Raw genomic sequence first — 16554 nt, forward strand, 5'->3', positions numbered from 1 at the left:
TCACCTTAGAAATAGTGTGGGGATAGTCTAATGTTTTTTTTCCCTTTATAGAGACAGATGAAGTCTGACTTAAATGTTGGAGCAGTCCTTGCTTATGTTTTATTTTTGGAATTGTTTAGTCTCCTCATGATCTACCGGAGCAGATTAATCAATTGATTCGGTTTTGTATTAGGTTCTATGTATTTCGACAACCTCGTCTTGAGGTGCTTGTATATTCAGTTGTTTTTGACATCGTAATGAACCCCCCTGAACTGAAGTTGGAGTCAGTGGTCTTGAGTCCTGATTCGTTTTGGAAAAGTTAATTTGTGATGTCTTATTTCTCCCCTTTACACTTCTCAGCAGGTAAAAAGAGACATCGACCTAAGGTTCCATGTAAATTTCTGTAGTGGAACCCAGCCTTATCACAGCCATTCTTAACCTGGGGTTCACAGACCTACTTAGAGGATCTTCAACTGTTTAGAAAATTAAATAATATTTACATAATAATAAAGTATACAAGCATAGAAAAGCTAAGTCTACAGGTATTTGAAAGTATAGGCTAAAAATAAAATTGGTATCCATATCTTGATGTTTGAGAAGAGTGAAAGGACAGCCAATGGAATCTAGCATGGATGATTGGCAGCCTCAATTGAAGCACTGGTAAACACTGACAAAAAAAGAGATTGCATTAGGGAGCGAAAGAGCAAAGGATATGCTACGGTCTGGCATATCTCATCATCTCTTAAAAATAAAACTACATTTTGTTTTGTTTTCAAATAAAAATTTTGTTTTGGATTTTTTTGTAAATTAAATAAAATATTTAATCATTGTGTATTTGTTTGATAAATAATTGATTCCGTATTTCTGTGCATTGTTTTGAGGTTTAAATCGTAGAAATTGCTTAGGCAGGGGACCCCATTCTTCAAGTAGTGATTCAGTGGTGGTCCACAGAAGTTGAAACGTTAAGAACCACTGCTCAAATGCATAATTATATTAAGGTCTATAACTGCTAAACGTGTTGACATTTTTAGGGCTTCTTCTGTACACAAAAACATGATCACAAAGTTCGGAAATACAGATCATGCTTCAAGGAATCAGGATTTGCTGATATCCGCAAATTCACATTTCCGTAAGACACGTGGATGAAATGAGGACTCATGTATGTAAACCCCTGTGCAGGGCACTGTTACGGTGTCAATTTCATGTTTCCTCGACACCTCCGTATTGCATCCCAGTTTCTATAATCTAGTGTCAAACAGATTCTTCATACACACTATCATTTTCCGTATATCACCTCATATCCAAAATGCTCCTTCTGCGATGCAAATGGTTTGCGTACAACTCTTCGCTGTGCTACATCACAAACATAAAAACAATAGAAGTCCAAACGTTCCTCAAACTCTTCAGCAATGTTTGTGATGGTAGAAACCCATCAGTCTAATTTGATCTAATATGCTAGCTTTCATGCTCTACCGAAGAACCTCTGCATGTAAATATTTTGTAGTTTGATTAAGCGACACTTCACCCATCTGGTTTACAGATAGCACATCCACAATTATGCCCTATTGCTGCTGTAAATAAAGTATGTAGAAATTATCAGATTCCTTGTAAGGTTCATTGTGTTACAATTCTTACTTCAATGGACAACATCTTTAAGGGGCCCTCCCTGACTAGTGTATGTGGGTCTTAAGGTAACAGGCTCAGTTCAACACATAATAAATTATTATAGCCCAATCCAGACTTCAGAAAATTTTTCTTTATGGTTTGGTCTCCAAGCTGCCACAAGCCATAATCAGGTTTCTAGCAAATATAGAACTCCTAAGCACATTAACTTGGGAGTGACATAAGAAGTATGAAACCACCGTACCTGGGGATCCGGGAAAAGGCAAAAATCCAAATCCTTTGCAACACACATCGGCATCACAGTGACGCTCGCAATCAAAGAATCTGAGAAGAGAAGGAGAAACAAACTAAAGGTGAATATACAGTCATCAGCAACGATCAGGGTGCCTTTGACACATGTTCGTACAATAACAGGATCAGTATGGCCACTGGTCTAGAGTATTCCCATGCGGATTTAGATCTTTGGTATCTGTTCCTAGAAAGTCCCTCTTGATTCAGGACAATAGGGTATTTCCCAAAACCGCATAAGCTTTATATCCACCAAGATCTAAGAGTTGGGCAATATGAAACCTCTGACCACAGAGACTAGGACTTAGATGACAAACTAGAAGAAACAGCATAGGGAAAAAAAAACTACAGTGGAATTAACTCAAAACTCCACTTCCAGTGCAGATAATTTGAAAGACAGTCCTTTTCGTGAGCAAGTACATCCTAAGGGTTTGCTGGTATGTGTTCTGGTGAACACATTACAGGCTAAAGTAATAGAACATTGATTAGCAGTTCAGATATCTTTATCATCTTTGACTTCTTGTTTTTTCAAGACTCACCAGGGCAGTTGTGATACACCATGTACAGGCTGTTTCATCCAAAGGAAAAGACTTATGTTCCGTCAAGAACAACATAAAGGGAACAAATCCACTTCAGGTGACAAAGATACTAATCTTTCCTACTTTTGTCACCTTAGAGATCCCTGTCCAAAAGACCTTTCTTTAATTCCCCTCCACTTGTTTGGACTTTCCAAGCTGGTGATTGGTAGCAATGCAGAATCTATGTTACTGAAATGTGTACTTTCAGGGACCAGATGAACTGTGCATCTGACAATGCCACTGCTAAGGAAGAACCTACGTACTGCTGGGCACAGTAACAAAACCACGTCAAGAGGCAGGCTAGATGCTCTGTCAAGAAAGATGTAATTGTTTGAGGAGAAGATCAAACATTTGAGATATCAGTTATTTCCAAGCGGTGCAAGACCCAGAGGACTTGGTGAACCTCTGAGCCTTTAACATTAAATCATTCTGGTTTCTGGCACTTTGGTCACCACTCGCACAGTGGAGGTTCCTGGGGTGCTGGCATCACCTACATGATATCTGCTGTACTCCACATCCCTCTGCACATGAACAGGGATGTCAACCATCAGCACCACATTAATATCCATATGGTTATTGTTGCTCCACAACAATAACCCAATGGATTGGTGACTACCCGTTGTGCCATTCCAGATCTGGATCTTATCAGAGTGCCATAGATCTAGCTACATCCGAGTAGTAGGCATAGTAGATTACCGGGGACTTTGGAAACTTCTGCACTGGATCCATCCATATTTTTCATTTGGGAGTGTGTCAAGGGCTATCCTTCCTCGCATATCTATAATTTTGGGATTATGGCCCACAACTCCTTCCTTCACCCATGGATCATAAAGACTACGGAATGGCACATTTGACACTATATCTTTTGATTGTTGACATCCACATCTAGGCTGCACTAATTTCCGGTGTATGGAATAGTAAGCATGGGAAGGATGAACACCCTGTTCTTAAAGACAATTACTGGAGGATATTGAGTCCAGACCTCCTCAATTGACCTACACAATCAGTTTCTGAGTGTGCTTTCAAACTCTGTTGATGAGGGAAGTTGACGTGACATCCTACATCCATTCTGAGGCATGTGACCCAAGGAGGTGATTGTGCTGTGTATATTAATTGCTGTGTAGGGGCCATAGTAAAGGTAATTGTGAATCTAGTGATGGCAGTGCTGACAATGCACTTCAGTGTGCCAAAGTGGAAGAGTGTGGAAATGTATGGAAGAGAAAGGGTGAGTTCTGCAAGTAGTATGATAGTGAATTATAGCAAGAGTAAATAGTCCTGAGAAGGCAAAATGATTACGCAGGAGCTACCTTCTACAGCAAAGTGAATGAGTTACCCATTGAGGATGAACATGGCACACTTTCAATTGAAATTTGAGGAATATGATTGGATCAGTGGATACGGCACAATTGGCATGAATCACAAAAAAGGTTTCTAGAAAATTTAAGGTTCTTGAAGGAATGGTGGGCAGGGATGGATGCCTCATATGAGTAAAATTAGCTATGGTGTGTGGGAGAAGGTAGGAGCTGACTTTGGAGATCATGTGAACTGCACTGGCAAAAGTGAAAGAATTGATTTTGTCCTGGTGGGTGATTGTCACAACACATTGGTAGAGGTTGAATTTTCTTTTAGAGTTCACCACCAGAAGGATACAGAAGTGATTAAAATAATCTTTCCAAAGCAATTGTGTCTGGCAATTCTGTGCATTTGTTTTCTTGTTTTCTTAAAAAATTCAATTTTTGTTAGAAATTGTGTATTAATCACCTTGTCACTTTATACAAACTAGTAGTAAGTGGACAGAGAGAATGAATCGTGTGTTCGTTCAAATGGTATATGTGAGTGGTAGTAGGGTCACAGATGCAAGGCTAGTTGTGCACATAGGATGACCAATACTGTCCTTGACATGAATATCGTCAGGTTGGTGAGCAGAGGAATAGCGGGCGAATAGGCCATATTAGAATGAGTATAACATTTAGAATTAGAGACGTGGAGGACGAGCAAAGGAACAGATTAAGGCTTAAAATGCAAAAACGGTGGTTACTGAGGACATAATCTTAGAAGCTCACGATTTAGTTATGATCAAGTAAGCGAGGTTCAGGAATGAGATGGCGTAGTTCTCAGAGCCTTATTTTGTGAAGGAGAAATTGAGCAATTGTGTCACTCGTACAAGGGCAGGATTGGAATTTAAGCAAGTGTCTGTATGAAATGAAAGAGGAAGCAACAATTTAGACAATCGGTCGAAAATCAAGGGGAGAAGAATGAAACCAGGTTTGGTACGTAGTTTTGATGGTGTTGAGTGGCATAGGAGTAGGAGACCGTTGGTAACTATTCTGGAATACGACTGCTGGTAAATATTCATGAATAAACCTTATATTCAAGTCTTGTGTATTTTTATTTCTGTATAATGTGTCTTTGTTTGTGTACAAATAATTATTTGGATGTTTTTTGGCCTTGTGACATATACAAAACCAAGCCAAACAATTGGAATAAGCAGGTTCGCCGTAAGCCCACTCTCAGAGCACTCCATTGGCTCTCGGAGGAGGCTATGCTCAGATTCAAAGTTCTATGAACAATGCACAAACTGTTCAAGAACAAGGTCCAATATATTTTCAGTGCCGTATTTGATGCTCCAACCAAGAGCTTCCATCCAGCCAACTCTAGGACCACTTAATAGACAAAGTTCAAAAGTCTGAAACTCAGGAGCACAGGAAGAAGAGCTCTATAAGTACATGAACAACGTATCTGCTCGTGCCCACTGCCCGCCACCACCCATAAGAGCATGGTCAAATGATATACTTTTTAGGATACTGTCGATTGCTCAGTGAGTCATATAGGGCTCAGGTCGAAAGATTACCGGGCACAGTAAGGCCTCATGCTGGATGAGTGAGCCTTTAGTGTGCGGGTCTAATCAAATGTTCACGACAATACCTGCATCTACCCCGTACCATACTAGGTCATTAAGTCTACGCCATACACCAGCACTGCCAACCTTGGGCTGACTGCCTGATTTCAGGTAATTATGGACCCTGGCTTGTGTTGTGAACTTTTTACCTACAAGCCATTGATTTCAGGTGTGTCATTCTAATTAGTTCAATGGAAGCAAACCAGGAATACAGCCACGAGAATGCATCAGATTAAAACACAAGGAAACAATATTCTGGATGACCTGGATGGAGAGCACCCGAACCAAATTTGTACCGCCTCTTGAGCATTGATAGGGCCTAATATCGAGCAGAATCTAATAGTGTGCCTTAATTCTGATGTTCCCTGTTTATTTATCTAGGGTAGCTGGTATGTGACTTGAAAGCTTGTTGACAACAATAATTACAACTTAACTTGTCCATATAATTATGCATTTGTTCTGAAGTTGTGATGTTTGGATATTAAATACATTTGTGTTGAATATCCTTTTATGTGAATGTGAAAACGACCAGACACATGTTACTCCTAGTACAGAACTCGTAGGTCAGTCCCTACGGCCTCTTGTCTCCTAGGATGCCTGGCCCTATAAAGTGACCAATGGGCAGCTTTTTGGTGCAATGGAAAGCACCCCAATAAACCAATATCTTTAACCTTACCCGTTTATGTTACATTTATTTTTAGGGGAAGTCTAAGTATTTAAGTGAATTGCAAATGCGAGGTCTTCACTAGACGATGTATTGTGCACGACCATCGGTGCAAAATAGACACACTACGGCTAAAAGGGAAGGAAATGATGGAGATAAAACCAGACACGCAGACAGGCAAGGCAGACAGACTTTCAGATCAAAAGACGATGTGAAACAAATACTGATACAAACGTAGTTTTTTTTTTGTACATTACCCGTTCGAAACAGATTTTCCAGAAATAGTAATTTTGTTTATTGCAGAAATTCCTGTTAACTTCCGGAAGGGCAACCGACTGTAAAAGTTCTTAGCGGTTTCTTCCAAGACGACTAGAGGCAAAAAAAGAGAGGACAGTTTACCAGTTAAGTTTGGCTCAACATTTAAAAACACTTTTACAGCAGTGCAATAGCCTAGTTGCTACATCCCTACTTCCTAATGAGATCATTTAAGAAGAATGATAATATCGAAATATCATATTGATATTGTGAGTGAAATAGTCCGATCTCAATAAAAAAGGAAGGGATTACAGAGGAGGGCTCGACTATGGGTAAACATATATACAGTACACACGACAATAAAGTGAAAAGAAAAGAAAAAACTTGAAAGGCAATTTCTAACTATTTTTCAACGAGGAATTCTCACCAGCAAGACAAGAAACATTTTAATGGATGGAAAAAACAAAGGGAATATATTCACGCAAAAGGGAGAACATATGGTGGAGTAGCTACCACATTTACTGATACCATTCATTCTGTCATTCATTCATTAAAAGGCCCAAAATTCCATGCTGATCTGGAAACAAAACACTTTTGGTTGGAAGGGACCAAGGTAGTTTCCACAGGTGCAGACACCATTGTGCTGTCAGACATCTATCAGAGGCAATGGGAAAGGGGAAAGAGGTTCCACTAATCGGCATCTGCGCTTATTTGTCAACACCAGAATTTAGGACAGTCTGCCACATGGTGGCGCTGTGTGCATAATTCAGAGATGACCAGAACAACAGTTAATTATTAATTCAATATGTTACAAATTACTATTATCTGCCGCCCAAGCCATTCTTTTAGCTTTAGGGGTCTGAAGTTGTCTGAATTGTCACCCTTGTAGTAGAGTGATAGTAGTTGTGTTGTTACTATCACTCGCAGTATGGCAGGGGCAGTGTGTGGTGCAAACTGCAGTGGCAACGTGACAAGAGCCCTGGCACTTATTGTTTTACAAATTAAGCACCGGAAGCAGGCCTGAATAACACCCATTCAGTCACCTTAAAATTATATACTTTTCACCCCGCACAACAAGACCCTCGCGAAATCATTTCATGAATCCACTGTTTTAAACTATTAATGGAATGTTTGTGAGATTAACATAATGTACTTCATTTAAGCATCTCACTCTCAGGAGGCAGCACAACGCAAACATTTTCCTAACAAATTCTAAAGCGGTACCGCACATTCCTAATTAAAAGTACTAGGCACTATAGAACGTCACATAATCTATTCCAGGTCCAGTGTAATTGAACATCTCATGGAATCTCTCAAAATGAGCCAAATCCTCTCCTCAAACAACAAAACCAAAAAAAGCCCAAAATGAACTTTGTTAAGTGTAAATTATGGGTTTTGTTTGCTCATAACACAGCAATGTGTGTTTAAAAAACCTCAGAAGTTTCCCTTAACAACAGTTACAGTGAAGGCATGGTTACAAAATAAAAATTCCCTCACAAGGGCCACCTACAATTAGCTATATAAACCAAAATGTGCACCCCTGCCATGCAAACCAAAACTCGCGGACCAAATTCTCTGCTCATGGCATCACAACATTTATATCAATAAATAACAGAACCCAACACGAAGAACAACATTTATAAAAAATAAAAGCTATGGTGTTTTCAGATGTATCCATAGTGATGTCATTCATAATGTCAATGCTAAGGTAACAGTGATGTCATTGATGTCATTTGTGTTGTCATCTCTCACATGTGTCAGATAATGAGTGGTACATTTGATTGGGGAGATTGCCCACCTGTGAGGTCCTCCGTGTGCTCTTCTGCCTGGCCTACAGCCTCCTCTGTCCCATAGCCATCAGCCCCCCAGTGTGCCATCCTGCCTCGCCTCTGCAGCTCCTGTGTGGCAAACCCTGCTTTATGTACCTCTGGTCCCCTACAGCCCTTCTATGTCCCCCTATAGCCCTGCAACACTGGTTGTCCGCACTACCCCTATTGTGATTCTGTATGTCCCCATTCCTGAAAGGCTGCCATTCCATAAACATTTGGTGGGGAAAAAAATCATTTAGAAATCACATTATATGGGTGACTGAAAAACAAATTTGGAACCCCCTTAAAGCGTTTGCACCAAATTTTGCATGCTCTTGTATCTCTCCCAAAAAATATCTCCAAGCTTAGTGCAGATTGGTTAAAGGGGAGAAAATGTGTTAAGGCTGCAAAATTGGGTTTCCACTGGAGTGGGGTGTGACACAAATTTGCCTCTGTGTACATATATTGTTATATATTTGCCATCTCTTGAGTCTGAGAAAGTACGCCTCCATTGGTTTTGTGGTTTATGATGTAACTAGAACCCCTTGATGCCAATACACAACTTAATTACTCCATTACCCATTATGTACCTCATGATGCATATGTAGATGTGTTTGTGTGTGTGTAGACGCTGGCTTCACGGAATTAAATTTGAATTTGCACCAGCATTTCTTTGGGTCGGCTCTTTGTTGTACAGGATCTCTTCGAGCAACAACTTGTGGAATATATATATATATATATATATATATATATACTAGCAGCCCGTCCCGACGTTGTCCGGGAGCAATTAGGCTTCAGGGCCCCCACCCGGCCCGACGTTGTCCGTGGATCCCACGGAGCCTTTCTCCATATATTGCAGTATTATACCTCTATGTTTACTTTGTACGCTTTTGTAACCTGCACACGTCACTTTTTCCTCCTGTAATGCAGTATTATACATCTGTTTACTTTGTACGCTTTTGTAACCTGCACACGTCACTTTTTCCTCCTGTAATGCACCGTTTGGCTCACTTTTGTAATGCACCGTTTGCTTCCTCTTGTATTTTGTTGGCTCATGATTGTCATTTTTGCTTGATTTAAAGTAACGTTTGCTTACTTTATACGCTTTTGTAACCTGCACACGTCACTTTTTCCTCCTGTAATGCACCGTTTGGCTCACTTTTGTAATGCACCGTTTGCTTCCTCTTTTATTTTGTTGGCTCACGATTGTCATTTTTGCTTCATTTAATGTAACGTTTGCTTTTGTATTTTGCCGCCGCTCACCGCTCCTAAATAAATAAATAAATAACCTACCTCATCCGCCGCTCACCGCTCCTCCCCGCCTGTCCGCCGCTCCTCACCGCCTGTCCGCCGCTCCTCACCGCCTGTCCACCGCTCCTCACTGCCTGTCCACCGCTCCTCACCGCCTTCCCGTGGCTCCTCACCGCTCCTCCCCGCCTGTGCGCCGCTCCTCCCCGCGCTCATGTCCACCGGTCCTCTTCGCGCTCCTGTACGCCGCTCCTCCCCGCGCTCCTAACGTCAGCACGCACGTCGCGGTCGGTGCTTCTTCCAAGGGACTACTTTTTTTTGGGGGTACATTTTTGGAAATTCCGTATATTTATTAAGTTTATATAGCCTAAGTCCATCTGCACACCCTGACGATTACAACGATGTATCAGTTGTGTGGATTGGCGCTGTGGTTCCCGAGTTTACCCGCCTCAAAGGTTCAAAGTTCTTCCTTTATAATAGTAGTATAGATATATATATTTTATATATATATATATATATATATATATATATATATATATATATATATATATATATATATATATATACACACACATTTGTTTGTGTGTGTGTATATATATATATGAAGAGAAGCAAATGGAGCTTCGAAACGCGTCGGGCAGATCCTGTACGGAGCGGCGTCTACGAGTGGATCCCCGTCCTCACCTATACATAAACCAAGCTGCTGTTCGCGTGCTACTCAAAGGTGGACACCTTCGAGCATTGATTTATACACGGCCGTCCAGCCGCGGAGTATGCACCACCCCGGTACCCTGGGGGTCACTAAAGTGAAGCAGCAGTCGTACTTGGAATCGAGGACGGGCCCACTTGTGGAGTCCATACAGGACTTGATTGTGTGGTTCCCGGACCACACTTCCCAGAATGCACAGTCTCATTTGAGCCTCCCATCGGTGGGTGTGTTATATATAAAATGGAGAAGTGGGTCGGCGGTTGCGCACACTGCTTCCGTTAAAGCCCCTGAAGAGAAGCAAATGGAGCTTCGAAACGCGTCGGGCAGATCCCGTATGGAGCGGCATCTACGAATGGATCCCCGTCCTCACCTATACATAAACCAAGCTGCTGTTCGCGTGCTACTCAAAGGTGGACACCTTCGAGCATTGATATATATATATATATATATATATACACTGGTTACAGAGACGTTATAGTTAGGTTCACGTTTTAACCACACAAAACCATAGAAATTCAGCAGTTCTAGTTATACTTATAGTTATACTTATGTTAAGAAACTATAACTCGTGACTTAAAGTTACTTAACGGCTCCAGTTATAGTTTCTTCAGATAAGTATAACTATAAGTATAACTATAAATGCTGAATTTCTATGGTTTTGTGTGTGCAAAATAAAAATCTAACTAAAACCTCTCTGTAACCTTTGTTTTTATTCTGTGAATTTCATTTTTTTAACATAACGTAATATGAGTGAATGAATACATTTGAATGAATTTAGGATTTATAGAGCATCTGGTTATTCCAATGGAGTGTTCCCACTCTAAGTGGTAGCCGCGTTTCCGGGTCAGAAATAGTCAGAAACAAGTAGGCCCCAATGCTCCTTCTAACTCTGCCTAAAGAGCCAGGTCTACAGGTTTTTGCGGAAACTTACCTCAGACTGTTCAACTCTTAGGTTGAATGGCATTGAGTTCCATAGCTTGGCTGCACGGAGACCAAAGGAACAACCCCTCCAATCGTGCACGACCCAGTCTTGGAATCACTGCCAGATCTGTTTCCCCAGATCTAAGTACTCTGGAAGGGGTGTAAGCATTGATCAAGGGGAAGAGATAACTGGTACCCCTCCGATTCATTATCCTGTGTGTAAAACACACAGCTTTAAATGAGATTCTGTATTTAACAGGAAGCCAGTGAAGTTCAGCCAAACCGGAGCTAATGGTGGTCCATTTCAAAATTCTTAATAGCATCTGGGCTGCTGCATTCTGTACTCTTTGAAGCATTGTCAGTCTGCCTGTAGAAATCCCTAAGTAGAGCACATTGCAGTAGTCAAGCCGAGACACCAGCAAGGCCTGTGTTACCGCTTTTTGCGCGGAGTCCGGTATTAGCCTTAAAAACATCCTGACAGCCTCACCACCCCAAAAGAGGTGCCCACTGTGGCCCTGATCTGACTTTCAAATGATAGCTGAGCATCAAAGAGGATGTCTAGATTTTTCACTTTAAGTTTTGGAATATGGGGTGGGGCCCAGATCAGCATGCCACCACGCCGAAGACCAGATAGAGGGCTGTTTCCCAACCACCAGCACCTCTGTTTTATCTGCATTTAACTTCAGGCTGCTGCCCTGCATCCATGTGGCTAGGTCAGCGAGACATGATTTAAAATTTACTGCAGCTCTGTCGGCATCATTAGCTAGTTTGATAACTAGCTGAGTGTTATCAGCATATGAAACCATTCTCACTCCATGGGCCTCGATAACGTCAGCCAGTGGGCGGAGATATTAGTTAAAAAGAGTAGGGCTAAGTGACGATCCCTGGGGCACTCCCCGCTGTCAGAGGTATATGGCTTCTGAGTTACCTGTAAAGAGAGCTGAAGGAGAAAATCTGTAATCCAGTCAAAAGCTCTACCCTTTATGCCCTGTGTCCACAATCATTACAGTTGCACAGTGTGCAAGACTGTATCAAACACTGCGCTAAGATCCAGATTGATGGGAGCTCCAGTTTTCCCCTTGTTGGCCACCCTGCCTAGCATCTCTGAGGCCAGAAGCAAGGCAGATTCTGTACTATACCTTGGCCTGAAACCCGATTGAGTCTCATGAAGGAGATTGCTCTCTGTGATGAACTCCATCAGTTGGGAACTGACATGCTTTTTAGCCAGTTTTGCCAGGAAAGGAAGCAGAGAGATAGGGTGAAAATTCTCTGGTTTACAAGAGTCAAGAGATGTTTTTTTTAAGGAGCGGAATCACCATTGCGTGTTTACACTCAGCCGGAAGGAGGTCAGCGTCAAATGACATATTAAGCACTGAACATAATCTGGGAGCAAGTGCCGTTAGCCCATTTCAAAATAGCCGGAGACACAGGGTTTAGTGGGGAGCCAGATTTGTTTTTTGCCACAAGGGAGAATAGATTTTCCACTGAGATGCTCTCCATCTTGAAGGAGCCAACTGGGAAGGGATAGGAATTCCTAATTGAAGAAAGGAGGCCGTGATTCTTAGCAGTTTCAGGGAAAGAAGCATATAGCGATGAGAGATTTTATCAGAGAAGTGGGCAATCTCATTACAACTGCTCATACTAGGTGCCCTGACCGCAAATACCGTGTCCAGGGATGTAAAGATTTAACAATTCTAAAGTTCTTTCGAGGAGCATTCTTAGCCTCATCAATCTTTTATGTGTCAAATACAGTGAGAGCCACCCTAATTTTCTTATGGTATTCCTTTAGCATAAGCAGGTAAGTCTCTTTGTCTAGGGAACAGTAGTTTTTCTGCCAATTTCGTTATAGATACCTGCATAATTTTTTAGTTTGTGAGAGGTCCTCCATGAACGATCGTGCCGAAGGTCTGGAACGAGAGAAATTTTGCGTTTTTCGAAGCGCTATCGGATCTAATGCTTCCTATAACCATGCCGACAGCGGCATGTTGGCGGTTTTCTAGGTATGGAGGAGGATAGTGATTGGACCAAGCAATAGTAATTGGGGAAGCAACTTTCACGAAAGCAGGATTAGCAAAAATGGTGTCAAGAATGTGCCCTGAGTATGTGTGGGTTCTTGTACCAACTGTTGGAGCTGAAACGACTTTAAGTCCTCCATTTGGTCTACACCAGAGAGTGAGGTTCGATCATCAAAATGTAGGTTAAGGTCTCCTAAAATTAGGAAATTCGAATGCTGCAAAGCAAAGGCCAGAGTAGTATCAAGTAAGGTTGAAGTCAAGGAAACAGCAGCTCCAGAAGGCCTATAAATCAGCAGGCCATTGTGAGAAGAGCGGCCTGTGATGGTTAGGGAGAAAAAAGGCTGCGTATTCGATAAATTGCAGTGCAGCTGTTGTTTGTATATCACTGCCAGTCGGTCTGCCCTCCCCTGAGGTCTATCCAACCTAGTACCAAGCCCGTAAGAATGGCATCTAAACTGTCCGGAGAGATCTGAGCATGAAGCCAAGTTTCCACCAGGAAGAGAGCAGTCATCTGTCTAGCCACTATAAGGTTGGCAATTTCAAATCTATGCTTGGGAAGGGAGCAACAATTTAGTAGGAAATATTGGGCAGCCTTCGAGCCACACAAAGATCTTGAAAGACTCGGGCATAGCACATAGGAACACCCAGAGCATGTACTTTGCCCCATATCAACCTTTACCGAGTGCTGACTCATAGTTCAGGGAGTGTAACTCGTCTGATGAAATTTGCACCAAACCTGGGGTAAAAGAGTCAGGGTGTCTGGCCCCTGGCACCATCCAGCCGCAGATGGTCCATGAAGTAAGTTCCATTAGTGTGTAGACTAGCGTTTTCACTGAAAACAATACGAAGAGACCAGGGAACTAATATATCCTTTTTTCAACAGTATTTATATAACGAGACAACAAAGTGAATGTGATAGAATAACACGTGAGTGAAGATGGTTGTTGTATTTAATTTTTTGTCACCGAGCACACTCGGGGCTGCACCATGGTTTGATCATGAATGGTCACTTGTTTTATTGTATATACATGATTTTGTTTGACATATGGTTTACAGACCTTTTGAACAGTATCTAGTGTTTGTCCCAGATTAAGGGCTTGTCAGCCCGAAATGCATTGGACTGAATAAGTGATTATTCTCATTGAATGCAACGTACTATACAAATGTACTGCATGAAAGAAATATGAACTTATGACCATAAAATAAGATCATTTTTGTGCAAAAATTGCTTATGAACTTTTATTTACACTCATTTGGAGTTTTTCAACCACATAAGAGTGAGCGCCAGGGGATGCTACCAACATCTGTTGGAATCACAGTTTTAGATGTTCCTAATCGACGTCCATGACGAGAGACGCCACCCGGGCGTCAACCTCATACCTTGAGAACATTATAAAACCATTTGTATGAAATTTGTTTTAATAAATCCGAGCTGTGCAACTCTCCATTACTTTAGGTTACCATTGGTGCATCAGCGGCACGCCCGCTGCGCTCGTCTGCTGCGCTGATATATAAATACCACACGTTTAATACAACCACCGCTGCGCACTGCCTTTGGCCGTGCTCAGTTAGGTGGGCCACAGGGCCTTTGGACCAAAAAAAATCTATTTGCTATTTTTTTTACTTAGAGGGATCCTGCACAGGCTCCTGTATGGGGTTAGGATGCCTCTACCCTGCCCCCCTATTTTATTTTATGTCTGACTGAGAAACAAAATGTCAGCCGCAACTTTCCTTTCAGGTTGCGGCCAGACTATCAGTTAGGAAACTTTACTTATGTTTGGTATACAAACACTACTTAAACTACTCAAACAATAGAAATTCTAAAGTTATAGTTATCTCTGCAATTCATGATTTCTGCACCACTTACACACTTATTTATATCTTCTTTGCGCTAAACACACTTTAAACTAAACTACCGTAACAAATTCAAAAGTTATACTTATCTGTTAAATGTATCATTTACGTAGCACTTTTCAAATTACTATTAGACATGCTAATAACTTACATTTATACCCACGCACCACCTTTATATTATTATCACTTGCGCACCTCCGTACACAGTCTTGTCACCTCCCTTGCCATGCTACATTATCTATAATTCGCCACTGTACCAGCATTGTGTTCTAGTAAATAATATAAGTTCATATTTCATAAGTGTTTTAATTAATGCAACTTGCCCATCACTGACCACTACCCTCAGCTGTGACGTTATTTTACTCTTTTAAATATTATTTGAAGCCAATACTTCAGATATTCATGCAGCGTAGAGAAACGTAATTAAACTCACCCTTTTTCTTATACAGAAGCTGTGGTTTCTGAGATAGCACAACATTGCAGTTTTCATGGATTGCATTAGTAGAGTTATCACAGACATAGGCCTGTGAATAGAGGGTACACGTGAAGTACAGATTGGAAGTGTCCGTCAGATCTGCCAATTGGCAAACAGCAGCTTCATCCGCACAGCCTACAAAGAAGAACAACAGTTGTACATAGTTAGGCAATGTTGATGGCTGTGTGTGCAAAATATCAGTTTAATTTAATCCACAAAAATCACAAAAGAACTCCAATTCGCTGTTCTACGTATATGAAAAAAGCCATCCCGCCAAAAATATTATAGATATATTTTCTAACTGAAGGTTGTTCTATTTCTGCTACTGCGAAAGAAATCCCAAAATAATTTAGACTTTTGTATAACATAAATATGGGAGGAGCATTTCATATTGTATATTGCTTTCGTCAATAGTTCATTCTGGAGGGCCTCTCTGCTTTCTGTGCAATAATTGTGACAACATAGATGTTAGAAAATGTAATTCTGCTGCAGACATGTTTCTAGCTACCTATATTACCAGAGAGGCAGAGAGAGAAGATTAATGAGACTATCACATATCCACTCGTACATCAACTTAGCCTACAGAAAGGTGATGCAACCTTGTGAGTTTATTTGTATATTTTCACACCTGTACAACAAGTTACAAAGGACTTAAAACACTAACCTTCACAGGCCCCGGTTACGAGTCCCATGGTACTGGTGGGGTTTGAAAAGTGGCACCCACAAACAATAGCATGTGGTGACACCATGCCACTGCCATGCAATTGAGTTAAACCCCAAGAGAATGGAGAATAATCGTGTGCATTTTTCATTACCCAGGGGAATTCTGAATTATTTGGGATTTACTACACCCAATTACTAGGAGGTGGTAACCATGTACTGGAGGTCTTTGCAAGGAGTAGGACGTGTAGGTGGACAGGGAAAGGGAGGACGTTGCCTGCAAGGGAACGCATTACATGATTCCCCATGCCTTGGAAGGGGTCTATTGCAGCCCATTCCCAAGTTGATTTTACTGATTACATCTTTCCACCGGGAATATTGGTTTGTGTGTATCACACCTGGAAAATCTGGTGCTGGAACACCGGTGCACTTATAATGGAGCAGGGTGAAATTCTACCCTGCAATTCTTCCCTGTTCAACTTGTTACCAGGTCCATAGCATAGCACGCTTCCTTATAGTGTTTGCCTATCCAGCGCTCAGTTACATCCTGTCATATGCTAATACGACGTCTACATTTG

General features: G+C 41.4%; 1 protein-coding gene across 1 annotated transcript in view; it reads right to left on the bottom strand.

The window, feature by feature from the left end:
* The window catches only part of TG (thyroglobulin), an 825201-nt gene that overhangs the window by 417229 nt on the left and 391418 nt on the right, over positions 1–16554 (bottom strand). Inside the window, exons 31-33 of the mRNA XM_078686739.1 lie at positions 15275–15451; positions 6289–6400; positions 1847–1926 (exon numbers count right to left, since the gene is read on the bottom strand). Of these exons, the coding sequence (XP_078542865.1) occupies positions 1847–1926; positions 6289–6400; positions 15275–15451 (369 nt within the window). The remainder of the gene's footprint in view (positions 1–1846; positions 1927–6288; positions 6401–15274; positions 15452–16554) is intronic.

Source organism: Lissotriton helveticus, chromosome 4_1 (assembly GCF_964261635.1).
Source record: "Lissotriton helveticus chromosome 4_1, aLisHel1.1, whole genome shotgun sequence".
Lineage (NCBI taxonomy): Eukaryota > Metazoa > Chordata > Amphibia > Caudata > Salamandridae > Lissotriton > Lissotriton helveticus.